The sequence below is a fragment of the Trachypithecus francoisi genome, unplaced genomic scaffold, assembly GCF_009764315.1.
Source record: "Trachypithecus francoisi isolate TF-2019V2 unplaced genomic scaffold, Tfra_2.0 Lachesis_group4, whole genome shotgun sequence".
Taxonomy (NCBI): Eukaryota; Metazoa; Chordata; class Mammalia; order Primates; family Cercopithecidae; genus Trachypithecus; species Trachypithecus francoisi.
In genome coordinates, this window is record NW_022681469.1 from 110,141,474 (window position 1) to 110,169,241 (window position 27,768).

The 27,768-nt window shown below is 59.8% G+C and overlaps 2 protein-coding genes across 5 annotated transcripts; one reads left to right on the forward strand and one right to left on the reverse strand.

Moving 5' to 3' along the window:
• LOC117072615 (synapsin-1-like) lies at window positions 1-3,583 on the reverse strand. Its single transcript, XM_033192940.1, has 2 exons — window positions 1,626-3,583; window positions 1-256 (listed from the first exon to the last, which is right to left on the reverse strand). The coding sequence occupies exon 1, from the start codon at window positions 3,559-3,561 to the stop codon at window positions 2,632-2,634; it is 930 nt and encodes a 309-aa protein (XP_033048831.1). The 5' UTR covers window positions 3,562-3,583; the 3' UTR covers window positions 1-256; window positions 1,626-2,631.
• PDGFA (platelet derived growth factor subunit A) lies at window positions 3,432-27,320 on the forward strand. 4 transcript variants are annotated; one of them, XM_033192936.1, is made up of 8 exons: window positions 3,432-3,966; window positions 5,286-5,415; window positions 6,873-6,969; window positions 11,948-12,052; window positions 13,169-13,356; window positions 22,625-22,751; window positions 23,363-23,431; window positions 25,295-27,320. In XM_033192936.1, exons 1-7 carry the CDS (start codon window positions 3,896-3,898, stop codon window positions 23,416-23,418), a joined length of 774 nt encoding a protein of 257 aa, XP_033048827.1. In that variant the 5' UTR covers window positions 3,432-3,895; the 3' UTR covers window positions 23,419-23,431; window positions 25,295-27,320. The 4 variants fall into 4 exon arrangements, with proteins under 4 accessions (XP_033048827.1, XP_033048828.1, XP_033048830.1 ...); XM_033192939.1 differs by lacking the exon at window positions 3,432-3,966 and adding an exon at window positions 4,082-4,403; XM_033192937.1 differs by lacking the exon at window positions 23,363-23,431.
• Window positions 27,321-27,768: the final 448 nt, after the last annotated feature.

Sequence of the window (27,768 nt, forward strand, 5' to 3'; positions counted from 1 at the left end):
GAAATTTCGCTTTCTTTACTAAGCATTTGAAACCTGGTATGCGTTCTGCACTTACTGTACTGTGCAGTTTGGACCGGCCACATCTCTCGTGCCCAGCGGCCACGCATGGCCGTCGCTCCTGGGCTGGATGGTCCTGGTCTAGCTAGACTCTCGGCTTTCGTTTCTTGAAGCTGCCAAACGTCCTTTCATACATGTCTTCATTCACAAAATGTTCACACGACAATTGTGGGCTCGTGTGCTATTTTCAATTTCATTTCTATTTGTGTGTTTAAAAGAAAAAAATGATTTAATAGGGAGTTAAAGCAACGTGGAGGGAGAGCCTTCCCACCTGCTGGCGGGGGGTGGGGGTTATCTCCCTTTCTGGAGAGTGTGAACTGGAAAGGCCTGATCCCTAGTCGCTGGGGCCCTGAGATAATGACTTGATTAACGCCTGCGCTGGGCAGTTTTGATCTTCATGGAGTCCAGCCCACTCGGCTGGGGTTGCTTTTGGATTAATTGCCTAGAACGAAGAAAGCCTTGCCCAGAGATAAAGGGAAACGTCATTACAAGAGGTTTCGTCATTACAAATTGTTCTGAAATCTGCCCTGGCACTGGGGGCAGCAGCCAGGATTTGGGTGCCCAGCTGCCCCCCTACCCCCAACCCAGGCGCAGGCAGGCGGCCAGCAGGGCCCTTGCCCAGGGCACCCCAGTGCAACTTTTCCTGGGCAGGTGGGTGGGAGGGAGGCTTCCTGACAGTGGAGGCAGCTGGCGCAGTGACGGCTGTCCACCTCCCGCTTTTCAGATGAGGCAAGGGACACCCAGGGCAGTCTAGGGACAGATCTCACCAAGGCCAAGGTCAAGGGGCAGAGAGCAGAGGAGGGAACTTGCCTGTGCCCCCTCCTCGAACCTTGGAACTGGGGATCGGGAGTGTTGACTGCAACCACTGTTCCTGGGTGGCCACCGCTTCTTTCCTGTTCCTGCCTGTGCACCCCACGTACAAATGCCCCCGCGAATTGAGGATGGTCTATATTTACCGAGGTTGCAGAGGTGTCCCTGGGGTGGTCAGCCCTCCTGCAAGTCCTCGCTTTGCGTTGATGTGTGAGTGTAGGTGAAATTATACAAGGAAAGAGCTTAGCACCTGGCGCCATCCACGTCGGCATAAATGTCAGCCCTTACTACTACTACTAAATAACGACGACAGCGATCGCTGCGCGCCTGCTGGTGCCAAGCCCCGGAGGGGCCCCGTACATGCAGCCTGGGTGGGGATGGGTATGAGGGGGCAGCGCTGGGCTCGGCGAAAGTTTCTTCCCCTCTCCAGCCCCCTACCCTGAGGAATGGCCAAGGCCCTTCCCGCTTTCCCTGGGTGCCAGGGTCTTGGGGAGGGGCGGGAGGGAACAGCCAGGGGCAGACGTCCGGCCACCCGCCCCTGCTGCGCGATGGTCCTCCTCGCTCGGCCTATTTGGGGCACCTGGCTCACGGTAATTATGGGCCCGTGGGCACGTCTGGGCGCGCCGGGAGAGGCCGGATGCACCGGCTCCGGGGGCGACCGGACATCCCGGGCCGCCAGGTGCACCTTGCTTCCCACCAGCACCTCCCCGCACCCGCCGGGAACTCCCCGCTGCTTCCGCCAGGGGCCCCGGGCTCACCTCGGGGCGCCCACGGCCTCCCAGACGCGCGCCGCAGCCTGGGGTGGGAATGTTTCGGGGGCGGCGCGCGGGGCGCGTCTCCCTCCCGCACAAAGCCAGCCTCCGTCCCCGGGTCCGCGCCTCTGTCTCCTGGGCCTGGGAGGGGACGCCCCGCGGAGCCCCGAGCGCAGTGCCCACGCGATCGGGCCGCCCACGCCTCCTCCGACGCGGGAGTATATTTAGCCTCATTATCAAATGTTTGCAGTGAACTGTGTGAACCGACTAATAGCGGCTGGAAGTGAAACTCGATTCCCGGCCAGAAAGAAGCATGTGACCGCCCCCATCTGCAAGGATCGCGGCAGGGCGGGCGGGGCAGGTGCTGCAGCTTCCGCGGGCAAAACCCGCCGGCGGGGCCCGGGTCGCACCGTCCCATCCTGCGTCGAGCACCTGAAACCCACCTTCTCCCTCCGCCCACTCTCCAGGGGCTGCAGTTAGGACGCTGGGAGTTTGAATGGAAACGAAGGCCGGGGAGGGGGCTCCCCGCGGGCGTGGGTTTTCATCCAAGTCGGCGACCTCTTGGTTAAGTCAGCCCCACGGTTTCAACGCCCAATTCCCCCCCAAAAAGCCTGTGGGGGTCCACGTCTTCTTTGTTTCTTCGGGGATCCGGCGGAGAATGGGGCGGGGCCGGGCAAGGGGGTCCCTGTCCCACGCCGGGCGCGCCGTGCCCCGAGTCTCCCCAGAACGTGGCTGTCGCGCGGCTGCACAAGTTTTCGCCTCCCTCGCTCGGCCGCTGTTGTTGTGGTCGCCATGACGACGGGTCGCGGTTTTATTTTTAATAGAGGCCGGCGATTAGAGAGATGTCTGCACCGCTTTCGCTTAAGCTCTGCGTCCCGCGGGTGAAGCACCCACGCCCCGCCCCAGCCCCCGCCTCGCTCCAGCGCCCCTTCCACGTCCCCAGGTGGCCCTAAACTCTAGCTCGGCGCACCCGTAGCTCCAGGCCCGGAGGGGAGCCCAGGGAAGCAGCCATCTAGGCCCTCAGAGGCGGCGAGGACCCCCAGGACCCCGGAAGCCGGGAGGGACGGGTACCCCACCCCCAATACAACGCAACCTTCCTTCTTGCTTTCCACACCGACACACCGAGTCCTCTAACCCCACAGAGGTCACCTCGGGCCCCCTCTGCCCGGAGGAGTCCGAGGCCCAGGACAGGATGCACGCGACTCCAGGATAACTGGCCGAGGAATGAGGCCGGGGTCCGGCCTGCGTCCTGACTCTGCGAGTCCGGCTCCTTCCAGAAGCCATCCAGTGGGTGTCCCCTCCCGAGCGGCCCAAGTTCCCCCTGGAGGGACAAGACTTGGCTTTCAGGGGCTTCTCCACGTTTCCAAGGCTCTCCTGGTTCTGTCCCGGTCCGGCTTGGTCCTGACCACCCAGAGGGCTTGCTTGACCGCGGGGGTCGCGGTGTGGGACTGCAGACAACGGAAGGGAGAAAGCTGGGGAGGGGGCCTGCAGGTGTGTGGAAGGGCGCGTGTAGAAGCGACCCACTGGGAGCGGAGGGAGAGGCCCCTCCCCCCCATATTTGGGGGAAGGTGAGCGCCCCCGAAGCGCTCTCTGGACTCGGCCTTTGAAATGCTAGAGCTGGACTAGCTGGGGATGAAAGACCGCCCGCAGGGCTGCGCTTTAATGGCCTTTGTCTGGAGGGAGGGCGACCGCGGCGGGGGCAGGGGTTTAATCCACAGGGTTGGGGGTGACGGCTGGGACGGGCTGAATTCTGCTTCACTGCCCACCCACGGGAGCGTCTCCTGGTTTCCAGGGGCCTAGGCCGTCTAGCCTCGGGGTCTGCACAGCGCGCCACCCTGCTGGACCCAGTACGAGGGCGCGTAGATCCCCTGGCACGCACTGACGAGCACCTGGAACCGTAGTCAGGGTCCAATTCCTCCTGGTCTAGGGAGGCGAAATCCATCCCGCCCGGGCACACCCGCCCTTTCTCGGCGTGGGAGCCGTCTAGCCACGCTCAGACCTCGGCCTCCGCGCGCGTTCCTCCCCCGCATCGCGCTCTGAGCTGCGCCTCGGCCGGAGGTGGCGCTCTGTGCGCCCCGCGGATCCCGACGCGGGAGACTCAGAACCCGGGGGACCCTCACCCGTGGCTCCTTTCCCTTCCATCCCCTCGACCTCCCGGCTCAGGGCGCGGCCCTGCCTTCCGCGCGGGAGTGGGGGACTGGGGGGCGCGGGTCCCAGGGTGGGGACGAGGCTGGCTGCAGGCCCGTCCCCCGACCAGAGCTCACTCCCAAGTGGAAATGTGGGTGGAGGGTCCTCATTCAGATGCCCCAGCTTCGGATCCTGGGCGGGGGCGCGTGGCAGCCGCCAGGTGAGTGCCCCAAACCCGCCCCCCTCCTTTCCCAAAGACTGACTCCCCCTCCTTTTATGGAGAGGGTAAGGCTGGGGCCCTGGATCCGAACCGTGGAGAGCGGCCGGAGCGCCGGGGCGGGGGCGGGGACCGGCTCTCTCGCCCTTTTTGGCGCAGCAGCTCTGGGCGCTGCCCGCTGCCGCCACTGGGGCCCGAGAGAGGCGAGCCGGCGACGGCGGCGCTTCTGCGGCGGCCTCCTCCCTCCCCACCCGGTGCCGCAGGATTGCAGCTGGCACTGGAGGGTGGGCAAGCTCGAGGGAGGGGCGCGGAGCCCCGGCGCGGAGCCGGGCGCGGGGCTTTGATGGATTTAGCTGCTTGCGCGAGCGCGTGTGTGCTCCCTGCCGCGGCGGCGGCGCCCGGGCCCTGCCGGGTCCGCACGAACCCCGCGCGCTTCCGAGGTGCGGGTCCCGGCCCCGGAATCCGGGGGAGGCGGGGGGGAGTTGGGGGAGGGGCGCGGCGGCGGCGCTATAACCCTCTCCCCACCGCCGGCCGGCTCCACACGCGCGCCCTGCGGAGCCCGCCCAACTCCAGCGAGCCGGGCCTGCGCCTCCTGCTCCTCCTCCTCCTCCTCTCCCGGCGGCGGCTGCGGCGGAGGCGCCGGCTCGGCCCTGCGCCCGCCCTCAGGCCCGCGCGGGCGGCGCAGCGAGGCCCCGGGCGGGTGGCGGCTGCCAGGCGGCTCGGCCGCGGGCGCTGCCTGGCCCGGGCGGGCGGAGGGCGGAGCGCGGCGCCGGAGCCGAGGGCGCGCCGCGTTGGGGGTGCTGGGCCGCGCTGTGCCCGGCCGGGCGGCGGCTGCGAGAGGAGGCCGGAGGCGAGCGCGGGGCCGGCGGTGGGCGCGCAGGGCCGCTTGCAGCTCGCAGCCGGGGCCGGGCCAGGCGTCCGGACAGGTGATCCGTGGTGGTGGCAGCGGCGGCGGCGGCCCCAGCTTCCCTCCGGAGTTCTTCTCGGGGCTGATGCCCGCAAATATGCAGAATTACCGGCCGGGTCGCTCCTGAAGCCAGCACCGGGGAGCGAGCGCGGCGGCGGCCAGCACCGGGAACGCACCGAGGAAGAAGCCCAGCCCCCGCCCTCCGCCCCTTCCGTCCCCACCCCCTACCCGGCGGCCCAGGAGGCTCCCCGCGCGGCGGGCGCGCACTCCCTGTTTCTCCTCCTCCTGGCTGGCGCTGCCTGCCTCTCTGCACTCACTGCTCGCGCCGGGCGCGCTCCGCAAGCTCCGTGCTCCCCGCGCCACCCTCCTCCGGGCCGCGCTCCCTAAGGGATGGTACTGAATTTCGCCGCCACAGGAGCCCGGCTGGAGCGTCCGCCCCGCGGCCTCGCCTCTCCGCCGAGCCGCCAGCGCCTCGGGACGCGATGAGGACCTGGGCTTGCCTGCTGCTCCTCGGCTGCGGATACCTCGCCCATGCTTTGGCCGAGGTTGGTGCCGCCCCCGCGCCCCGTGCCTGCGCCGGCTCCTCCGGCGCACACCCCCCGGTGACTGGGGCGCCGCGGGCTCTGCAGAGAGCGTTTTGGTTTCTGCTAGGGTGGTCGATGTTTAAATTTTCCCAACTGGTTTCTATTTTCTGCCTTGCCTAAGTGTGTGGGGGGAGTTTCCAGCGTGTTGCGTCGCTTGCTCTGCCTTGGGGGGACTGGGAACAGCGAGGAGGACGAGTGGGGAGAAACTTCGGGGGACGCAGGCTCCTCTCCGGGGAAGGGGAGCTGGGGCGCAGCGGGCGCTGCAGCAGCGGGGTGCGGGGAGTGGGGAAGGGGGTGTGTGTATGTGTGTGTGTGTGAGCCGGCGAAGCCTGGGGAGGAGAGAAGGGCGGCCGATAAACAGGTAGGGGCGGCTGTTGCGGAAGCCCCTGGCCGGGCAGGGTAGGCAGCGCCAAGCCGCAGCCCCCGGTTCCCAGTCCCCAAGCCCGGCGGGGCGCAGGGCCGGCACAGTCCCGCCCGCCCGGGCCTGCTTACAGGTGGCTAAGCCAGGCGAGCTGGGGCCGGGCCAGGCGTCCGCACCCTCCCACCGCGGCGTCCCCGCCCCCCCATCCTCATCCCGGTCCCCGGGAGTTTTGCTGTGATGAATGACTTTCCGCAGCCCCCGTCGTGGGAACTTAGTGCTTCAGGCTCTCCAGCGACCCCCGACTCTCCTTAAAAATCAGGGAGGGGAGTGGGGGAGGCCAGAGGTGAGGGTGGTCTCCGCAGGGCCCGGAGAGCTGCGCGAGGTGGAAGTTTAACCCTCCCTCGCTTTCCCTGGAGGTTTCTTCTCCCGGCCGCCGGCTGGATTTGGGCGTCTTAGTCGGCGCTAGGGCCGCGGCTGGGCCGGAGCCCGGGGTGGGGCGAGTGTGTGAGTGAGATGTGTGTGCGCGGGTGTGTGTGTGCGCGCGCGTGCGTGTGTTTGTGAGACGGAGAGACCTCTCCACGGGTTCGGCCCGGGATTCCGGGGCGTGAAATTTAAGCCCTGCCTGGATTAAAGTGTTAGGGCTGCCGTGACTCTCGCCGACCCGTGACGCATTTTAACTTGATCTTTCTAGATGTTGATCTCACTATTAAATCAGAAACTCTCGGCCCCCTCGCTGCCCCCAGACCTTCTGTAACTGACACCCCGGGCGGAGGGGCCGGAGTGCGGGGGCTTTTGTCTGAAAATATAAAGGGAGGGAGGCTTTGATTTTGCAAAGGGCGGAACATGGATGGGGTGGAGAATTTGGGGTCTCTTCCAGCCCCACCCCCGGCTTCTGGTTCCAGGGCCGGGGCGAGGGCTCCGCAGGGGCTGGGGCGGGGACTGCGGCCGGAGCTCGCGGGGTGTCCTCGGGCCCCGGGCGGCGGCACTCCTGGCGGCCGGGGGCGCGTGCCGGCGGGGTCGGGGCCGCGGGCACTGACCGTGTGGCCTCTGCTTGCAGGAAGCCGAGATCCCCCGCGAGGTGATCGAGAGGCTGGCGCACAGTCAGATCCACAGCATCCGGGACCTCCAGCGACTCCTGGAGATAGACTCCGTAGGTAAATCGCGCCCCTTCCCTCGGCGCGCGGGGAGGGCGCGGGCGGGCGGCCTGTACGCCCCGAGCTGGGGCCGGGCGGGGCGCCTCGCAGGAGCGCACCGAAAGGTCAGAATCCAATCCCCGGCCATAAGCGCCCGGGCGGATGAGTCAGGAGTTTCTCTTCCAGTCTCCACTTTCTCTCCCAGCGGCGGCCGAAGGCTGCTCGCTCGCCCCAGGATTGTTTTCGCCTTTAAGGAAAACGCCGCGTGTGTCATACAAAGTTCAGCCGCGGCCCCCGCCAGGTGTGCGGGCCCCGCGCCTGCCCTCTGGCCGGAGGAGCGGCGGGATCCGGCCCAGACCCTGGGCGCAGAGCCCTGGCCCGTGCGCCGGGCGGGCAGCCCGCTGAGTGAGGCCCCAAGGACAGGCGCAGCTCCCGGTCCGACGGACGGGCGGGCGGGGCCGGCCCCCGGGTCAGGGCCCGGCCCCTTTGTAATCCCTGCGAGCTGGTACCGCGTTCTTGCCGCAGGGCTGGGCCTCCGTGGTTGCAGAAGCCGGTGTCTTACTGTTTTCACGACCCAATAAAAAGCCTTAGACGCATCTGCTGCCTGGGGCTATTTTTGCGGCTCACCCTCGGGCCCTGGGGCCGGGCCAGTAGAGAACACAGTTTATTTGCAAGCACAGAGTTTTGGGGCGAATGTCAGCTGCGGAGTTGGGCCCGGGTTGGCAAGGGTTAAAGGGGCTTCTCACCCCGGGGGGACCACGGGTGGGTGGGAGGGGCGAGGGTGTAGGGTGGCCGCCCGCCCCCTCAGGGCTAGAGAGCCCCTTCCTAGAAGGCGAGGTCTCTCTTCCAGGCCTTTGTGGCGCCCTTTTCAAAATGCGCACTCGGCCTGGGAACTCCAATCTGAGCCTTAACCTGGTTAAAAAGGGGGTCTGCGATACACTTGTTAAAAAGTGTAATTAAAGGCCGCAGAATTGGAAGAATTTATATGACATGAAGATTTTCTCTCCCTGCAAAGGACTCTGAAAAAGGGGGGGGCATGGAGGGATTAAGTGAAATCACATGGTCTAGTCATTTGGAAATTTGTACCTAATTATGGTGGTGGAGAGGCATGAACTATTTTCGTTTCATGCCAAAACCATTTTCTAACAAGGCCGATGGTTTCTGTAGTTTCTTGACCCAGGAAATCCCTGGGCTGATCCTTATCGGGGGCGGGGGCGGTAGAGTTTCACTCCTAGAGCACAGCTGGGCGGGGGGATTTTGACCAGGTCCCTCCGTGGGTAACTCTGGGGAAAGGGATTTGGCACTGGTTTGTGGCGGGGAACCCTTGCCTGAATCTCGCTGGTCCCGGATGGGTTTGGAAAAGTGGCGGGGGGGGGGGGGGGGGGCGGCTTCCCGGAGAAGGTTTCAGGGCTTTTTGGGGGGGAGTGTGCTAGCAGAGGGGGGCCTGTGGGGAGCTGGGCCTCCTCGTAGGACTGGCTTTGGAAGCCGCAGGGAAATGGGCCATTCACTTTCTGCTGGGACTATTCTTATTCTGGTCTTGGCGCCCCGCCTCCTCCACCCCCACCCATTATCGCCTTTAGCATTGCAGCTCCGTGGCGTATGCTGATGGCATTCCTGACCCGGGGGCTTCTAGGTTGTAGGGTCCAAACAGAAAAAACAAGGATGCCCTAAGCTAGTCCTCCTAGTCGGTTTCAAATTCCCCCTGCAGCCATGTGCCGGGAGCACTTTCCTCCTGCTCCAGGGAATGCAGAGAGCGCGGATCTCAGCCCTCCTGTCTTGTGAGAGGTTTTGGGGTCTGAATAGGATTCTCCTAGTGTCTGGGAGGCTTTGGGTGTGAGAATATGGGGGTGGCATCTACCTCCTCTCTTGCCCCCAGCCTTGCCCCTGGTGGGGGGACCTTTTGTAACACAGCGGGGCCTCCTTCGTCCTGTTCAGTCCCCTCCCCAGGTGTGGCTGGAAATGGAACCAGAGGGACCCACAGTCTCTCGCCTGAGGACAGGAGAGGCAACGGCTGCTTCTCCAGCTTGTAGGGGGTGCCTTTTCCTTAACTCAGGTTCTGTCTCCTAGGGAGGGTTGTAAACTGATTAAGGTCAGTTCTCGTGGGGTGAGCGTCCCTCCGGGTCCTGTACTCCCTTTTTGATCTAGAGGTGCTTCTGGTGTCTTAGGAGCAGGGGACAGTGTAGGGCTCACGAGGAAGGGGCTGGAGAAACGCAATGTAACGAACTTTCCCTCGGGGTTCCTTTATAACCCTTCCAGGCTGATGTTTTGTAGGAAGTAGAAAGAGGCCTGGAGGAATCCCAGGTGTGCGCCCCAGCTATGCTGACTCCTCCTCCAGGTGGGTGGGGCTTTTTGACTGGCATTTGGCTCCTCCCAGCATGCAGCCTGCGTCCCATTGTACAGTTAAGGAGACTGAGCCAGGCACTGTCTGGGGGCTTGGCCGCTCCTTGGCTGTGGCTGGAGGAGCAGGGGTAGTGGGATTCCTCGCCATCCTCCCGGAACCCGAGCATTTCATTCGGAGGGTGTGCTGGAGGGAAGAGTGAAGGTTTTTCACCTGTGGCTTTTAGAGCCGGAGGCCAGCATGTGGTCTTTTAATGACCGGCAGCCGGCGTTTAGGGCCTGTTTGTCCCGTGTGCAGTGGCAGCTGAGGCATTTTGTTCCCCAGAGCAGTCTGGCCCGGTGCCCATGGTTCATCGAGCGGCTGATAACATAAATATCCCCATCCCCATCTCGGGCCAGTCAGACCAGGATGGGTGGCTGGGAGATTCTCCCTGTCCTGGAGTTGTCATTGGGACATCTGTGCCTAAAAGACAAAAGGGAAAACCTCCTGATTAACTGTCCTGGGAGCAGTTTTAGGGGTGATTCTGGCCGGCCAGGCCGCCTGGGCCTGGTCCTGGGCTGCTCGGAGCTGTGTTTGCTGGGCTGTGGGCGGCTGCTGCCCTGAGCCATGTCTCAGCCAGTAGATCGGAAGGGCGGCTTTGGTGAGCATGGTCCACTCTTGGCATCTTGAGCTGGGGGCAAAGGGTGGGCTTGTTAGACTGGGAGCCGTTCCCCTTCTGTCCCTTGTCTCAAGAAATTCTCCAGCTCAGGTTTTCTCGGGGTCAGTGAACTAGCAGGGCTGCCGTCTTCTCTGTTTATTAAGCCAGGGCTAGAGGGCCCATGCGCTGTGGACGCAGACCACAGAGGCTCCTGTGAGCCACTCCTCCTTGTCTTGTTTTATTTCTCTGGGCCTCAGTTTCCTTGGATGTAAAGAAGTGATAGCACCCACCGCACACACAGAAACTGTCGTTGGTAAAGTGGCCGATGCAAACGTGGCTATCGCAAGGCATCGGAAAATGGGAGCGGGTATTACGATTGAATTTTCTCCTACGAGTGGCGAGTGGACCAGTTGCTCCTTGGTTTTGGCCATGGCAAGATGGGCACCACCAGGATGTGACTCAGAAGTGTCACTTTTTCATGAAAAGAAGTGCTGCTTGTAACAGTTGGTTGATGGGAAATTCCTACTGCGTGAGTCGTTCTGTTCTGATCTTATTTTGAGCCTCAAAAAAAAATTAGTGTCATTGGAACATTGAGTCATTTTCGGTAAAAAGTTGGGCTCTGGGCGGGCTTCATCTTTGCCTGCCACCTTCTGTGAGGTTTGCGGGACTTAATTTTAAATCTGCAGGTCTCAGGCTCCTTGGGGTGCGGAGGAAGCTGAGGTGTCTCCGGTTGGTTTTTGGATGCTCACGGATGCCTCAGTGGGCTGGGAAGAGACACTTCAGGCTGCTAGTCCTGAACCCAGGAGGTGCAGAGCCTATTAGCTGTCTGGGCTGGTGACCGGGACGTCCCAAGCTTCCCAGGAGGGGGTGGGGAGATCTCTGCCTCTGGGGCACCCTGGCTGTGAGGCTCACTGTCTCGGCGCCTGTTCTCCCTTGGTTATATGCTAGAGAGGCAGGATGGAGGGAGATGGGAAGAGACCCTCCAAGCTGGGACCAGGGGGCCAAGTCAAGGAGGCCTAGAGCCACCCACGGTGTCCAGGTGCGGGCAGTATCCATGGGCAGGACTGTGGGTCCTCTCCCTGCTGCAGGAATCGGAGAGACCTGAGACTCCCCCAGCCTGTCTGCCGTAGCCATCAGCGCCTGTGAATGGGGTGGTGTGTGCACTGGGTGGGGCGACGGGGATAGGGTTCTCAGTTCTGCTCCCCGGTCAGTGCTGGTCTTGGCTCTGGGCCACTGCCCCACCTGCACCTGGCCGCCTCGCTGTAAACACGGCTGGCAGATGCCAGCTTCTCTCAACCCCTTTCCGCAGGCCGCCTCCCTCTGTCAGGCTGCAGGAACTCCTCAGTGTGGGCTCCACGAGAGGCCACGTGCCCTCCTGCCTCTCCTTATGGCCGCTGGCCCTGGAGTAGACTCATTTCAGGAATGAGTGGGGTCTGGCCCACAGCCCAGTCTGGCTGTTTTCAGTGCCCCTCAGAGGTTAGGCCACTTGTTCGGGGACTGCTTCAGTGAGGGGGAGGGAGGGAGACGTACAGGCACCTGCAGAAATCTCAGCGGCCTCTGCTTCTCCTTTGCTCCAGCCCCCAGACAGAGGTGGGGCCTGGCTTAGCCCTGTGCCCCTCGGAGAGGTGCACCGAGCTGGGCAGCCTCAAGCCCCTCCTGACCCGGGGCAGCCCTCACCTGGGCTACCTCGGAGGAGGCACCAGAGGAGAGACTGCCTGCAGCTTCTTCCCCGAAGGGCCCTCAGCTTCGTCGCTGGCCCCTGCGTTTGGGGCTCTCTGTGCTAATTGGGCGTTTTCCGCAGTTTCAGGCATTTCATCTCCTGCATATCTGAAAAGCCCTGGTGGGAATCACGGTTCTCCTGGGGGGCCCCCTGCCCCTCATGGCAGGGAGCTGTGGGGGGCTGTGCTGCCAGGTGCCTGTTCCCCAGTGGCTCCCAAAGCTGGTCTGTGGGAAGTGTGGCTGGACAGGCCCAGGGCACAGCGCACAGGCCTGGAGCAGTCACGGTGCTCTCCTTCTGCCTTCAGGGAGTGAGGATTCTTTGGACACCAGCCTGAGAGTTCACGGGGTCCACGCCACCAAGCATGCAGCTGAGAAGCGGCCCCTGCCCATTCGAAGGAAGAGAAGCATTGGTGAGTGGAGGAGGCCGCCATCGGCAGGGCAGGGTTGGGTGGGGAGGAGCTGCTGACTCTCCCAACACAGTGGCCTCAGGCGAGCGACTGGTTCCCTCCTCCCTAAAATAGGCCTGGCCCTGGTGCCTCTGGCTCTGGCCTCTCCCGAGGCCTCCCTCCATCGGGGGTGTCTCCTGCCCCAGCCCGCCTGCTCCTTCTGGAGTCCTGGTCTGGGCCAAGAGAACTTCCAGGGGAGAAAAGCCATCATAAATTCCTTAAGTGCTCTGTCTTGTTGGGGCCTGTCCCCAGGAGCCTTGCTGGAAACGTGGTCGTGCTTAATTTCGCAGTGTGGGTACTGTGCTCCCGCACCGGCTGTTGAACTGGTGGGGATGCGTGTGCCCCAGACGTCCTCGCCACACCCTGCATGCCCTGCCCCACTCACGCCTGGCTCCACGGCTCCACCCCCGCGTCCATTTGGGGGATATTTTGTCCCTTCTCACAGGGCAGCCCCATGGCCCTCCAGCCCCCTGAGGAGGAACTAGCAGGTTTGGGAGGTTCTCCTGGGCCAGTCGCTGCTTTCTACCCCAGTCCCACGTCCTCTGCGGTCCCACCTGATGGGTTTGAGCCCTGGTGCTGCTCGTTGCTCTGTGGCCCTGAGCAGGTGGATCCCCTCTCTGAGCTGTGGTTTCCTCCATGAGGATGGATTTTGTATCTTCCACCTTAAAGTGTGATGTGTGGGTGGCTGGTCCCAGCTGATGCAAGCAGGCCCTCCCCAGGTGACATTTGCTGTGGGGGTCTGCATTTTGCACCCTTCAGACCAGTCTTGAAGGCCAGAGCACCCCAGTGAGTGCTGTACAATTCTCTGCTAAGTCTCGCTCTGCCCCCCCAGTCACTGGCCCCACCTGTTCAGGTTCCTCCAGCCTGCAGGCACCGGGCTGGGCTCCTTTGGATGTGTGGTGCTCCTGCCCACCCAGCCCCTGAGCCTCTGCTCCCAGCTCAGCCTCTGCTGCCTAGGAGGAATCCTGGCCTGTGGCACACCCTGGTTGCCCTCCAGGCCCAGCTGGAGCCGCCCCAGCCCTGGGGTGGGGCGGTGGTCACAGAGGCCAGTCCCTGCTCACTGTGTCCCTGCCGTTGCAGAGGAAGCTGTCCCTGCTGTCTGCAAGACAAGGACGGTCATTTACGAGATTCCTCGGAGTCAGGTTGACCCCACGTCCGCCAACTTCCTGATCTGGCCCCCGTGTGTAGAGGTGAAGCGCTGCACAGGCTGCTGCAACACAAGCAGTGTCAAGTGCCAGCCCTCACGCATCCACCACCGCAGCGTCAAGGTGAGCCCGGCCCCTCCCTCCCCACCCCAGCCCGAGGGCCGCCCCTACCAGGCAGCCAGGGTCCCTCCCAGGTGGCCACAAGGTGCACTTGGCATGGCTGGTGGGGGGGTGCACGGCTGTGCTCCCATCTCCCTGGCAGGTACACTGGGGCCCAGGGAGGAGAAGGAGCACCTGGGGGTATGGGAAAGGCAGGGCCGGCCGGGCCCTCCACTCTGATGCTCTGGGGATGAGTCTGACCTCCTTTCCACGCTCTAGGCCACAGTGCAGGGGCTGTTGCAGGAAGCTGTCTGGCGTCCCTGGGACCTGGAGAGTCCTCTGCAGGCTCTTCAGTGGGGGCTGTGGTGCATGGCAGGGGGAGTGGGGGGTGGGTATTCAGAGCCTGCATTGCTTCTGGAAGTGCCTGACCTTTGGAGGGTCCCCCGGCTTCCCCCATAGAGCAGCCCAGGAGAAGGAGAGGGAGTGCTTGGGGTGGGCTCGAGGCCAGATAGCGGACTTCCCTCTGCAGAATCCCAGGGTGAGCCCCGCTTTCATTAAGTTGGGGGTGGTGCCTGTCTTTTTCAGGTTACTTTAGCAGAATTCCATCCACTAGGAGCTGATTAGCAACAAAAGTACTTCTCAAAGTTCTGGAGGCTGGAAGTCCAAGATCAGGGCGTCGGCAGACTCTCTCTGCTGGGGCCGTGTTTTCTGGGTTCGTAGATGACGCCTTCTCGCTCGGCCCTCAGTGTGAGGGGCGGGGTGAACAGCCTCCCTAGGCTGCTTTCTAAGGCACTGATTGCATTCATGAAGCCTCCATCTCTAGAACCTAATCAGGCCAGGCGAGGTGGCTCACACCTGTAGTCCTAGCCACTGTGGAAGGCTGAGGCTGGAGGATCGCTGAGCCCAGGAGTTCAAGACCAGCCTGGGTAACATGGCAGGACCCCATCTCTACAAAAAATACAAAAATTATCTGGGCGTAGTGGCACGTGCCTGTGGTCCCTGCTACTCTGGAGGCTGAGGTGGGAGGGTCAGGGTCACCAAATCCTCAGCCGACTTGAACCCAGGGGGTCTAGACCAGGCTGGGCAACACAGCGAGATCCCCAACTCTACAAAGAATTTTAAAACTAGCCAGGCGTGGTGGCGTGCACCTGTCGTACTCGGGCGGCCTAGGTGGGAGGATAGCTTCAGTCTGGGAGTCTGAGGCTGCAGCAAACCGGTGCAGCCTCGGTGCACCAGTGCAGTCTCAGTGTCTTAGAACGCAGTCGGGAGGTTGAGGCTGCAGTGAGCTGTGATGGAGTCCCTGCATTCCAGCCTGGACAACAGAGCAAGACTCTATCTCTAAGAAAGAAAAAAAGGACTTAATGCCTTCCCTAAGACACCCGCCTCCTAATGCCATCCCCTTGAGCTGAGATTTCAGCGTAAGAAGCCTGGGGGCATTGGCGTTCCTGCCACAGCAGGGCCTTCCTCCCTGGGGTTGCGCTGGGGGAGGAGCAGCACCCGGGTGAACTTGCTGACGGTCTTCTTTGGTTGCTCAGGTCCTGGGGCCAGGGCCGCATGGCTGGGCATCTTCTCCCTGCGTTCAGGGAAGTGTGCCCGGAGACCTGCGGGATACAGCGCCCTGGGTGGGCTGGCTTTGGCCTGCGTGTTTTCCTCCCATGTGCAATGGGTCTGAGGCAGGGCCTGGCCCTTCTGAGAGAACTGGGGCTGCTGCCATCCTGTTTGCAAGGGAGGTTTCCTGCCTGTTGGGGCATCAGTCTCCAGTTTTGGGGACGGGGTTGCAGGGTGAGTGTCTAAGGTATCGTCTGGCTTCTGTGAGGCCTGGCACCTCCCCAGGGCTCCCATCTGGGAGGGGTGGGCTCTCTTAGGGCTCCTCTCCCTGGAAACTGTCTTCAGTTGGTTTAAAGTGCTGGTAATGCTCCCACCTGACCTGCGGGACCCACGCGTTTGAGCAGCGGGTGCAGGCGGGCGCGGCCCCCCTAGTCCAGGAGGCTGTTGCTTTGACTCGGAGCCTCCTGGCTCTGAGGATTTTTTTTTTTTTGACATGCGGTCTTGCTCTGTTGCCCAGGCTGGAGTGTGGTGGTGCGATCACGGTTTGCTGCAGCCTCGGACTCCCAGGCCGAAGCTATCCTCCCACCTCAGCCGCCCGAGTACGACAGGTGCACGCCACCACGCCTGGCTAATTTTAAAATTCTTTGTAGAGTTGGGGATCTCGCTGTGTTGCCCAGCCTGGTCTGGACCCCCTGGGCTCAAGTCAGCTGAGGATGTGGTGACCACTGAGCCTGCTCTTCCTGGAATATGGGGTCACTGAAATTATGTTTGAGGATTTCAGTTTTGGGGTTACATTAGTAACCATTCTTTGACTTTAGAAAAGAATTATTTCACATCCCCCACCCCCCACTGTTGTGACTCCAGGCCCTGGAGGGAGATGGGGCAGGGGGAGAAGGTTCTCCACGAAGGACTTTGCAGCCAGTCGGGCCGTTTCCTCGTCACACGACTGGGCACTTTAGACCCATAACTGAGAATTATCTTGGCCTCTGGGGACTTGGTCCTCCGAGGTGCCTGGGTATTGAGTAAGCAGATTCCACATCTTACTCCCTGGGATCTCCAAGGCCACACGCTCCCCTTTCAAAGCCCCGTTTTTCCCAGGGCCCTGCGGCTGCTTGTCTGGGGCATTCTTCTGTCCTTAGAGGATATTTACTGCCAGGGGGTCAGGGAAGGAGGGGAGGGGAGGGCCTGACTCGGGCCTCCAGGTCCCCCGGCTGTGAGCCCAGCACCGTCCCCTCTGTCCTGTGTGCCTCCCTGGGGCACAACCTCTACCTTTCTGTGGGCCTCGGCATCCTCCCAAGTTATATGTTGGAGGCCCTTGTAAGCTCTGAGTCTGGGATACCTGTGATCTTGTTCTCATTAGAGATTCTCATGTCAGTTCTGGGTGTTGGGGGAGCCTTGGAGGTGTGGGGAGAGGCTCTCAGCCCATGGCTCAGCCTTGGGCAGGCCCCACCCTTCCCTCCCTGGCTCGTCATGGGGTGAGGATAGGAGGGCTTGGTCCTACAGGGCCGTGCTGCCTCCCTCCCCCGGCCCCTGGAGCAGGCTGGGTGGGGTCTAGAGGCTTCCAGCACCCTCTGGCCGGTGCAACATTGGGGATGAGGGCCAGTTCCCTCTCCAGGAGTGGCCCCTGCTTTGCTCTGTGCAGTGGTGGAGCCGGGACTAGGGCTCTGCCTCTGGGTCTCATCTGGTGGGACAGGGTCCTGGTCAGCCCAAGTAGGGACAGGGTGTCCTAAGACCTCAGGGCTGTGTCCTGCAGCAGAGCCGGGCGGCCCAGTTCCCACCTCCTCAGACCCAGGCCGCCCTCATGTTCCCACTTCTGGGAGGCGTCTTCTCCCTGCCCACCCATCCGACTCTGGACACGGGGCTTTGGCTGAGGGGACAAAGGTCAGAGGAAACAGGAGGCCCACTGTGGAGGCTGAGCCAAGGGGCTGGTCCTGCCACTGCGGATGGAGGTGGCTGTCAACCTAGTGAGAAGGAGATGGGCCCCAGAGCCTCAGACTCCATGCCTGTGAGTGGGCATGGGGTCAGCCAAGGTCAACGAGGTTGGGGCTGGCCGGGAGGGGCCCCCACAGTCTGTCCACCCAGGCTGGGCGTGACACCTCCTGTTTCCATTTTTTATGCCCTTCCAGTCAACATTCAGATGTCTCTTGTTAGAAGATGGTAGTGAAGCCGGGAGTGGTCACTGCCCGCCACAGGCCCTGCTGGAATCACCAGGATGTGACTGACTGGCAGCCTCGGGGAGAGACTGGCTGGGGTCCCCAGCTGGGTGGGCGTTTCCTTGCACTCTGCCTGGCACAGTCAGCTCTTGGTCCCTGGACGCCCAACTCTTCCCCCAGACCCAAGCCTCGTGGGTAGGACAGGAGTGTGGGCCTGGACGTGGACCATGGGGATGAGATGCCAGCCCAAGGGCTGCAGGGGTCTAGCCAGGATGGAGCTGACTCTGAGCCCTTGCTGGGCTGGAGGCTTCCACAAGGTGTGTGCTCACCTGTTGCTCGGGATGGGCCTCTGCTCCCTGGAATGGAGTGGCTGGGGTGTTCTGGGTGAGAAGCTCCCAGCCACGCCTCTGTCCACTCCCTGGGGTCTGGTGCAGGAGTCTCTAGGTGGGCGGAGTTGGGGTCCTCTTGAGCCAGGCTGAGCAGGGGCCTCTTACACGAGCTTGAGGCCTGGGCATTGCTTCCATTCTTAGTGGATGTGGGGGCGGTGCTGAAGGAGGCAGGATCTTCTTTTTTTTCTTTTTTATAAAGACTGGATCTTGCTTTGTTGGCCAGGCTGGTGTCAAATTCTGGGGATCACAGGTATGAACCTCCTCCATGCCCGATTTGAGGGATTTTGTTCTGTTTTGTTTTTAAAGACAGAGTCTCACTTGTTGCCCAGGCTGGAGTGCAGTGGCCTGATCTCAGCTCACTGCAACCTCTGCCTCCCGGGTTCAGGTGATTCTCCTGCCTCAGCCTCTCGAATAGCTGGGATTACAGGCACACGCCACCATGCCGGGCTATTTTTTGTATTTTTTAGTAGAGATGGGGTTTTGCCATGTTGGTCAGGCCAGTCTCGAACTCGTGACCTTAGGTAATCTGCCCGCCTCGGCCTCCCAAAGTGCTGGGATTACAGGCGTGAGCCACTATGCCCGGCTGGGATCCTCATGACCCAAGTCAGCATCTGGATTGAGTGACATTCCAAGTCTCTGTTGAGAGACCCCCTGGTTGGGCTGTGGGGCAGTGGGGCTGGGGCTCTGCTCTTTCGGAGTTTAGGCTTCCTTTCTGTGAAAGAGGTGAGAAGGAGTGCAGGCTAGGAATGGAGATTCAACACTGTGTGACCCTGGGCTTGGGGCTTCCCTCGTCTGTGCTGTGTGTTCTCATCTCTAAAATGGACCACGATGGCGTCCTCATAGGGTGACTGTGAGGGTTACAGTGATGGGCGTGTGTGGTCCAGTCAGGTGTCTTCCATGGCTGATATTCTGTCTTGGAGCTTTGAAAGGGTCAGGACATAACCTGGAGTGGGGGTGGGGTCCCCTGCAGGGAGTGACTGTCCCAAGCCCTCCTCAGAGGGTGTCTACAGCCTCTGGGCTTTGTAGCAGCAGGGACTCGGCATCCCAGGTCTAGAGGGGTGACAGTGTCCCTGCGTTATAGTCTCGGGTGAGTTCGCGCAGGGAGTGTTGCGTTGGGGTGGCTTACGATGCAGGTGAACTCAGCTATGGGGAATTGGAATGTCTGGTGTGCTAAGGTGCAGCCCACATCTCTGGGACGGAAAAAGGGGAGGGACATGGAGACCCCTCCACCCCCATCACTTGGGCTCCGTCTTGGGGTCTGGGGGCCGGGCCACCTACCGTGGGAGTCCTGAGGACATCGTAGTCTCTGTTCTTTGGCCTTCTTTTATGGAGGAGGTTTTTGTGAGAATCCGATATTCATTTTGTGTTCTTGGGAGAAAAATGCAGCTATTTCCTGGCCAGACAGAGGTGGTGGAACAGCCCAGAATCCTGGCATACTCAGAAACAGGTGCAATCGTAAATCGCTGTTTGTTTTTGTTTGATAAAAATGGGCTTGTCTGAGGAGACAGTGGGTTCCCAGACGAGCGGCCGTGCCGTGTGCCTTTCGCACGGTGCCCAGAGGGGCGGCATTTCTGATGTGTCCTGGGAGCCCACATACCCGCGGCGGCTGGCCATCTTGAGTGGATGACAGCGAGCCTGCCCCTCACCTGGGCATCTGGTGTCTGGCCAGATGGGCCTGCGGTCTCTGCTGAGCCGGGCCCTGGTATCTGCCCTGCCGAGGGAACTAGGTGAGGCTGCTTGTTGACCAAAGAGGCTGTGCCACCCGGAGGGTCAGGGCCGGGAGCAGAACAGGGCGCCCTACCTGAGCCCATCCCCACGAACCCATATTTCAGAGCCCACCTGCCTCATGCCTCACTTGGCCGCCCCTGCAGAGGCTGAGGGTGGGTGGGAGCAGCACAGTAGGGGTGCTTCAAGCCCGGGAGGTGGCAGGATGTGAGGCTGGTGCTGTTCCACCTGCTGGGACCTGTGTCCAGGGCCTCCAGGGGAGGGGAGGAAGGAGCTCGGCCCCTGTCGAGGCAGGACGGGGCTGGGTCTGGTTTTGTGCACTGGGATCCCTAGTTACTTACTACCTGGCAGTTCTTGACTCAGGGAGGGCTAAGGACACGCTTGGAGGGCTGGGGTGGCTGAGGTCCCAGGCGGCCCTGCCACTCCTCTTGAGGCTTTGCTGCAGTTCATCCTCAGGCTGGGCCTCTCCCACCCCAGGCCCTCAATAGGAGCGTGACTCTAGACCTACTCTCTGCCTGTGGTGGGTGGGGGGTGGTACTGTGCTGAGCTTGGGGACCAGGGGGTGGGTTGGTTTCGAGGCTCTGTGTTAGAATAGACGCCAGTGGCAGCCCACTCCTGAAGGATGGCTTTGTCTTCAGTTCTGGGGGCTTCTGCGTGTGCAGCCTCATTCCTCAACCCCTGAGTGGGTGTGATCGGCTTCCCTTTTACAGATGGGAGGTGGAAGTGTGTGCACAGCTGCAGGTCTCTCTCTGGAGGATTCTGTCCTGGGGAAAGGGGCAGATTGCTGCAGGAGTTGGGGGACTGGTCTGAGGCCTCCCGAACAGAAAGGAGCCCCATCCAGGAAGCGGCGGTGTCCCGGCCGCTTTCTCTCACGCTTTATGACGTAGCGAAACCTCCCAGGCCAGGTCCTGTTTCTGAGCTGGCTCCTGACCCCAGGCGTCCCACGCCCTGCACCTGTTGAGCTCATACTTGGCTGTCTGTTCATGCCCCAGGCAGGCCAGACCACTTCACACGCCTGCAGGCACCCTTTGCACTGTGGGTTAACCATTAACTCAGCCTGGGACAAGCTTGGTCCCCAGTGCCTTAGGGACTGGCTTACCTTCGGAGCCTGCCTGGTCCCAGGGTGCAGAGCTGACCTTCTGCCTGGGGGTCCTGCTGATGCCCAGTCTCCAGAGTCCCCCACCCTGCCCCCTGAAGAAGGTTGGGAAACATTCCCCTCCTCCCTCCTTTACCCTCCTGACCACCTGGGAGGCAGGGCCACTGGGCTGGGGGCATCTGACCTTGTGCTGAGGTCTCCTCATTCACCCAGCAGCGTGCATTCCCCCACGCCCCTGTGCTCAGGAGGTGACCCGGCCTCTGTTTCCTTTCTAGCCTCAGTTTCCCCATGAACCGTGAGGGTGAAGTGGGGGCTGTTCTTGGACTTAGACCCTGTATGCGGCAGGGCTGGTTCCATGGGCACAGATGGGGCGCCTGCTGGGTGCTCAGCTCCCCAGGGCCTGGGAGGGCAGGAAGGTGGTGGCTGTTCCCTGGCATGTGCCCCAGGGGGCAGGTGGGACAGCCTAGCAGTTAGCGACAGGTTTAGTTAGGGCTTGCCTGTGCCTCAGTTTCTTCTATAAGTGGAGGTGCCAGTCGTGCCTCCTTATGGGGTGGTTGGGAGGATGACATGAGTGCTGGGGTTTGGGCTGGGAGAGCCGGTGCTCGACTCACGCGGTCCCTGGCCGTGCATTAGGGGTCTGTTGATGCCAGGTGTGTGTGTAATAAGATTCCCATAACGGGGCCCATGTGTACATTATGCCTGCATGAATGTGTGTGGGGGGTGGAGTTGCCTCCCCATGACAGGGTATGTGTGTGCATTATACAGGTGTGTGTGTGGGGTGGAGTTGTGTTCCCATGATGGGGCTTGTATGTGCATTATGCATGTGTGCATGTGTGTGTGTGTTTCTTGCCTCCCTTGTTGAATGCCTGAAGCTCCCCTCTCTGGCCTGGACTGGGCCATTGTCTGCCTTCAGCTCCTCCGGGAAGGGGCTGTGGAGGCAGGACCCCTATGTTGTAGAACCACAACATACTGCCTGGAGAATTAAGGGCAGGTGTGGCTCGCAGACAGGCAGAGTCCAGTCTGAAGAGGGACACCCGGCTGAGGTCTGGTTCGTTTTTGAGCTGCCTGTGCCTGACAGCCACAGCCCGCCAGCCTGTGCTCCTCCCGGTTCATCTTGTGGAGCCTCAGTGATGGCCCAGCGTTCCTGGCCCTGGTTTCCGAGGTCAGGCCTCTCTGTGCCCAAGGAGAGCCTCGGACCTGGGGGAGCCATGAGGGGACCCCGGTTGTAGGTCTGCTGGCCCTGCTGCCTGGGGGCTGGCAGGGAGGTGGGGTCCTCATCAGGCCAGCAGCTGGGATTATCATCTGGACTTTCAGGTCCACAACAACCTCGGGCTAGGATACAGCCACGAACCCCCCATTCCTAGGCCATGGCTTTAAATTTTTTTTTAAATTAATAGAGATAGGGTCTTGGTGTATTGCCCAGGCTGGAGTGCAGTGGTATGATCACAGCTCACTGCAGCCTCAAACTCCTAGGCTCAAGTCATCCTCCAACCTCAGCCTCCTGAGTAGGCTGGGACTACAGGTGCCACCATGGCTCGCTAATTTTTAACTTGTTTTTAGAGACAGGCTCTTACTATGTTGCCCAGGCTGGTCCTGAACCCCTGGAGTTAAGTGATCCTCCTGCCTTGGCCTTCCAAAGTGCTGGGATTACAGGCGTGAGCCACCATGCTCAGCCTGGCTTTTAAAATGTATTTAATAACAACATGATCATTTGAAAACATTTTCCGGCTGCACATCCACACACAAGCAAACACTTTCCCTGGCCACCTGCACCCCAGAACCCGCAAACTCCCACACCTTAGCAGTGTGCATCCTTCAGACCCCTCAGGCACACGTGAACCTTTGGGTTTATTTTAAACAAAAATAGGATGAATCTACAAAATGCCATGCTCCAATGCCAGGCGTGGTGGCTCTCGCTTCAAATTCCAGCACTTTGGGAGGCTGAGGCAGGAGGATCACTTGAGTCCAGGAGTTCAACATCAACCTCGGCAACATAGCGAGATCTCATCTCTACCAGAAAAAAAAAAATTTAAAATTAGCTGGGCATGGTGGCCCGTGTTTACAGGTGGGAGGCTGAGGTGGAAGGATCATTTGAGCCCAAGAGTGCAAGGCTGCAGAGAGCTATGATTGGCCTGGGTGACAGGGTGAGACTCTACTCAAAAAAACTAAAACACACACACAAAAAACTGCACTGCAACTTGTAGGTTTTTCACCTGGTACTCCTACACTCCCCACCACAAGGTAGCGTTCCTGGGAGGAGGTCAGAGGTCAGAGGTCAGGCTGCTCTCTTCTCCCTCCCAGCCTGTCCCTGACTCCCAGCACGTTGTGATGTCTGAAGCTCCATGCAGGCATTCATGGCTGGGCTGTGTTCTGTCGGGCAGGTGGCCAAGGTGGAATACGTCAGGAAGAAACCAAAATTAAAAGAAGTCCAGGTGAGGTTAGAGGAGCATTTGGAGTGCGCCTGCGCAACCACCAGCCTGAATCCGGATTATCGGGAAGAGGACACGGGTGAGTGGCTGCCTTTGTTGGCATTGGTGTTCGAGAACAGATCCTCGGAGCCTTGCTTTTGGGGTGTTAGGTGGCCCCCTGGAGCGCGATGCTCACTACTGTGTGCATCTGGGCTGCTGTTGAAGGACTTGTTGGCCTGCTCCTGGGCCAAATGCCTGCTGAGGAGGCAGATCCCACGCCTGCAGGTGTCCGGTGGGGAGGGCAGCCCAAGCCGCGGCACTGACAGGAGAGGAGGTTCAGGCCTCACTGAGAGGGGCTGGGAATGCATAAGATGCCCAACTCATCAGTGGACCACGGGGCTGAGATGAGAAGAATCTGAAGAAGGGCCCCTGCCGGGATGGGCGGGAGGAGCAGGTTCGAGGACTACAGCTGCCCTGGCTGGCTGGGGTCTCTCCTTCACCCCACCGGGCGGACTCCACCCAGGAGCAGAATGGCCTCTGTGCCCTGCTGTGTCTGGGCCCTGAGAGCACGAGGGGACTCAGAAGTTTCTCCATGCCAGGGTGCTGGCCTTCTCTTCTGGAAAGATAAATACCATAGGTATTTGTTGGTTCAGTTCTTCACCCCGACGGCCATCCCTTGGCCCACTCACTGCCGTGCCCTTTTGTTAACAGGAAGGCCTAGGGAGTCAGGTAAAAAACGGAAAAGAAAAAGGTTAAAACCCACCTAAAGCAGCCAACCAGGTAGGACCTGTCCGCCGGACACGCTGAGTCCTGCAGGGCGGGGAAGTGCAACCAACTGATCACACCAGCAAATCACGCTTCCTGTCTCGCCGGGTGCGGCGGGGACGTGGCCCTGATTGGCCTTCATGGTGTCTGCTCGGCTTGGGTCTCCTTGCTCCCCGTCTGCTCCTGCCTCGCAGTACGCCCTGGCCCGCGGCTCACTCCCACTCTGGGAGCCTGCCTCCAGCTTTGTCCTTCTCTTTGTCGTTGATTGGGGACGCAGGAGCATTGCACATGAATGGAATGGATTGGGCGACCTGAGCAGCGGTGGGGCAGCTCTGACCGCCTGACCACTCTGGGATCACCCACCCCATTTGACAGATGAAAAAACTGAGGCTTAACGGAGATTACAGATAAGGACTGTTGGAGGCTGAATATATCTGGAAATCCTTTATAAACGCGCAGGGCTGTTGGCTCCTGTGTTGGAAATTGCATTTGGCTGCTAGTGGCGCCAGACAGCACAGGGATTGAGATAAGGTCGAGCTTCGTGATTTTCATCTAAAGGTGGGCTTGCAGAGCAGGGAGGGTAGTCTTGAGGTATCATCAGGGTCTCCCTTCTGTCTGGCTAGTGGCATCCATCTGCAGTTGCCTCATGGCCCAAGGTGGCTGCGAAAGCTCCAGAAACCACATGTGTGCTCCAGGCTGGAAGAAGGAGTGAGGGGGGAAAAGAGCAAAATAACACCCTTAGAGAGTGATCCTGGAAATTCCACCCAGTGACTTTTGTGTTTTTCTCAGCTGCCATCCCTCCACGGCAAGGGAGCTTGGGAAACGTCTCCTAGCAACACACATCACTTCCCAGATGGAAATGGGACCTAGGCAGTCGCTGTCATCACGGAGGAGGCAGTTTCAAGCCTTCCTGGTCATTGGCATTGGCCCGCCTGGCTTGGGAAAGTTGGAGCCCTGTCTGGCCTGGTTCCTCCTTCTGGCACGTGGGACTCCATGGCGGCCAAAACAAATAGTTTCTTTAGAAGAGAGGAGGCTCTCAGAGATAGGGTGTCTGAGAACCCTGGCTCCTGTTTGCAATGTGGGACTTGGGCCTGCGGGTGAGGTCCATTCATGAGGAGCCTCTTGGGAGGAAAGTATCCACTTGGGCGGGTCTTTGAAGTAGTCCAGGACTGTTGGTCAGCCAGCCTTGGCTTCATTTGCCCAAAGTGTGGTGTGATGGGTGGTTTCGTGCCTGCCTGCAGGTCCTGTTTCTACAGAGCGTTAGGCTCTGGCCTCCATGGGCCTGCTGGTGACAGACCCCATGGTGAGAGGCTGGCACTCCTGTTGTCCCATGCCTGGCTGGCACTCATGCTCAGACTATAGGTGGCCCAAGTGTTGGAGTGTGCGAAGGAGCAGCAACATAGGATGTGGAAGAGTTGTTCTTAAAGAATCAGCATAGGTCTGCCTAGGTGCAGACTCTTCTGTCTGGCTGGTGGCCTCCATCCTCAGGATTATCTCATGGGCCAAGGTGGCTGCCAGAGCTCCAGAAATCACATCTAAGCCCTAGGCTGGAAGAAAGGAAGGCAGGGAGAAGGGCAAATGAACCATTCTTGGCCTCAGTTTCCCCCATCTGTACAATGGAAGAATGGGGCTCGGTCTCTAGACATGTCCTGTGAGATGCTGGGAGCCTAATCCCAATTCCTGTACTGCAACATGGGTACTGCAACATGGCTAATGTGGCAAATGTGATTCTGGAAATTTCATGAAAACTTGAAATCCATGTGTACCCCTGATTGGGTTAAATGTTTTCACGCTGTTTGCCTCCTATGCAGTGATGTGTGTGCTGGGTGGTTCACTTGGTCGGTGGTCTCAGTGTCTGTCTTTCCCTTCTCCCTGCAGATGTGAGGTGAGGATGAGCCGCAGCCCTTTCCTGGGACATGGATGTACATGGCGTGTTACATTCCTGAACCTACTATGTACGGTGCTTTATTGCCAGTGTGCGGTCTTTGTTCTCCTCCGTGAAAAACTGTGTCCGAGAACACTCGGGAGAACAAAGAGACAGTGCACATTTGTTTAATGTGACATCAAAGCAAGTATTGTAGCACTCGGTGAAGCAGTAAGAAGCTTCCTTGTCAAAAAGAGAGAGAGAGAGAGAGAAAACAAAACCACAAAACATGACAAAAACAAAACGGACTCACAAAAATATCTAAACTCAACGAGATGGAGGGTCGCTCCCGTGGGATGGAAGTGCAGAGGTCTCAGCAGACTGGATTTCTGTCCGGGTGGTCACAGGTGCTTTTTTGCCGAGGATGCAGAGCCTGCTTTGGGAACGACTCCAGAGGGGTGCTGGCGGGCTCTGCAGGGGCACGCAGGAAGCAGGAATGTCTTGGAAACCGCCACGCGAACTTTAGAAACCACACCTCCTCGCTGTAGTATTTAAGCCCATACAGAAACCTTCCTGAGAGCCTTAAGTGGATTTTTTTTTTTTTTTTTTACACCATAAAGTGATTATTAAGCTTTCCTTTTTACTCTTTGGCTAGCTTTTTTTTTTTTTTTTTTTTTTTTTTTAATTATCTCTTGGATGACATTTACACCGATAACACACAGGCTGCTGTAACTGTCAGGACAGTGCGACGGTATTTTTCCTAGCAAGATGCAAACTAATGAGATGTATTAAAATAAACATGGTATACCTACCTATGCATCATTTCCTAAATGTTTCTGGCTTTGTGTTTCTCCCTTAACCCTGCTTTATTTTTTAATTTAAGCCATTTTGAAAGAACTATGCGTCAACCAATCGTATGCCGTCCCTGCGGCACCTGCCCCAGAGCCCCTGTTTGTGGCTGAGTGACACCTTGTTCCCCGCAGTGTACACCTAGAATGCTGTGTTCCCCGCGCGGCACATGAGATGCATTGCCGCTTCTATCTGTGTTGTCGATGTGCCCTGGTGCCGTGGTGGCGGTCACTCCCTTTGCTGCCAGTGTTTGGACAGAACCCAAATTCTTTATTTTTGGTAAGATATTGTGCTTTACGTGTATTAACAGAAATGTGTGTGTGGTTTGTTTTTTTGTAAAGGTGAAGTTTGTATGTTTACCTAATATTACCTGTTTTATATACCTGAGAGCCTGCTATGTTCTTTTTTTGTTGATCCAAAATTAAAAAAAAAATACCACCAACAAAACCCATGGACGTGAGAAGCGTTTTGTGGTACGTTTTTCTAGCACTGATTCTAGACCCTGGTTGCCAGGTCATGCGGTGTTTTGTTGGGTGGAAGCAGAGGTCAGAGCTTTCTGGGTGGGGTCCCTGGACCTGCCTCCATGGTTTAGCACCTACGGGGCTTAGGTCAAGGGCATCCTCCTGCAGGCTCCACTCCCTGGAGCGGATGAGGAGTGTCAGAGTAGCCAGAAGACCATGAAGAGTTTCATCCAAGAAGGGAGCCCACCTGACCTGGTGTGTCCACGTGCGGCGCCCACCATACCCTGCCTGGGCTGGCCCCTCCACCACCTCCAGGCCCACGAGACAAACCATCGAGGTCACTTTCAATCTTGACCCCACGTTCTCCGTGGACCATCTGTGGACCGGCGGCTGGCTGGCATCTGTTGTCCATGTGCTGATGGAAGGTTCCTATGAAGGATTGTCTTCAACAGCTTATCTTCGTGGTGCTGTTTTCAGCCTCATCAGGGCAGCCTGGAGGCTGGAGGGGAAGTGCAGGGCCAGGTGGTTGCAACCTGGCTCCTGTTCCTTGGAAGCCTGCTGGGGCCCTGCCTGGGCCTGTGGGCTGCTGTCCAGCTCTGCACTGGTTACAGCACCTTGCCCAGGAATGTGCATTGGATGTGACGTGTGACAATGTAACATATATTTGTTTCCGTGAGATGCTGGTGACAATGCTCCATTTTTCTTTTTTGTGTAAAGTCGTCTGGTGTAACACTGTGTCCATTAAAGTGATGGGGCAGAAAAGCCAGGTGTGCTGTTGGGGAAGAGAGAATTCCGTAAGAATTCCATAGGTCTCGAGCTCAGGGGTGGCCGAGGTAGCAGTAGAGGTGGGAACTCAGGCCTCCTTTCTCTCCCTCCTTCTGTCCTTCCCTCCCTCACTCCCTCCTTTCGTCCTTCACTGGTTCATTCATGCAAGTGAGGGCCCTAGTGCCAGCTCCTCCTGTCCCTGCATGGGGAGAGTCCTGGGGAGGGGCAGGCAGGGTGGAGGCCACTCCAGCCAGGAAGGGCTACAGCACGGTGGAGGCTGTGGTCTGAGGCTGGATCCTTTCCGAGCCTCTCCACCCACGTGGGCCTGCAGCCTTTGTTGCGGCTCTGCCCTGCATTCCCGGGATTTCTGCTTCTGCCTGGGCCCAGGAAGACGGCTTTCTGCCCAGGGTCAG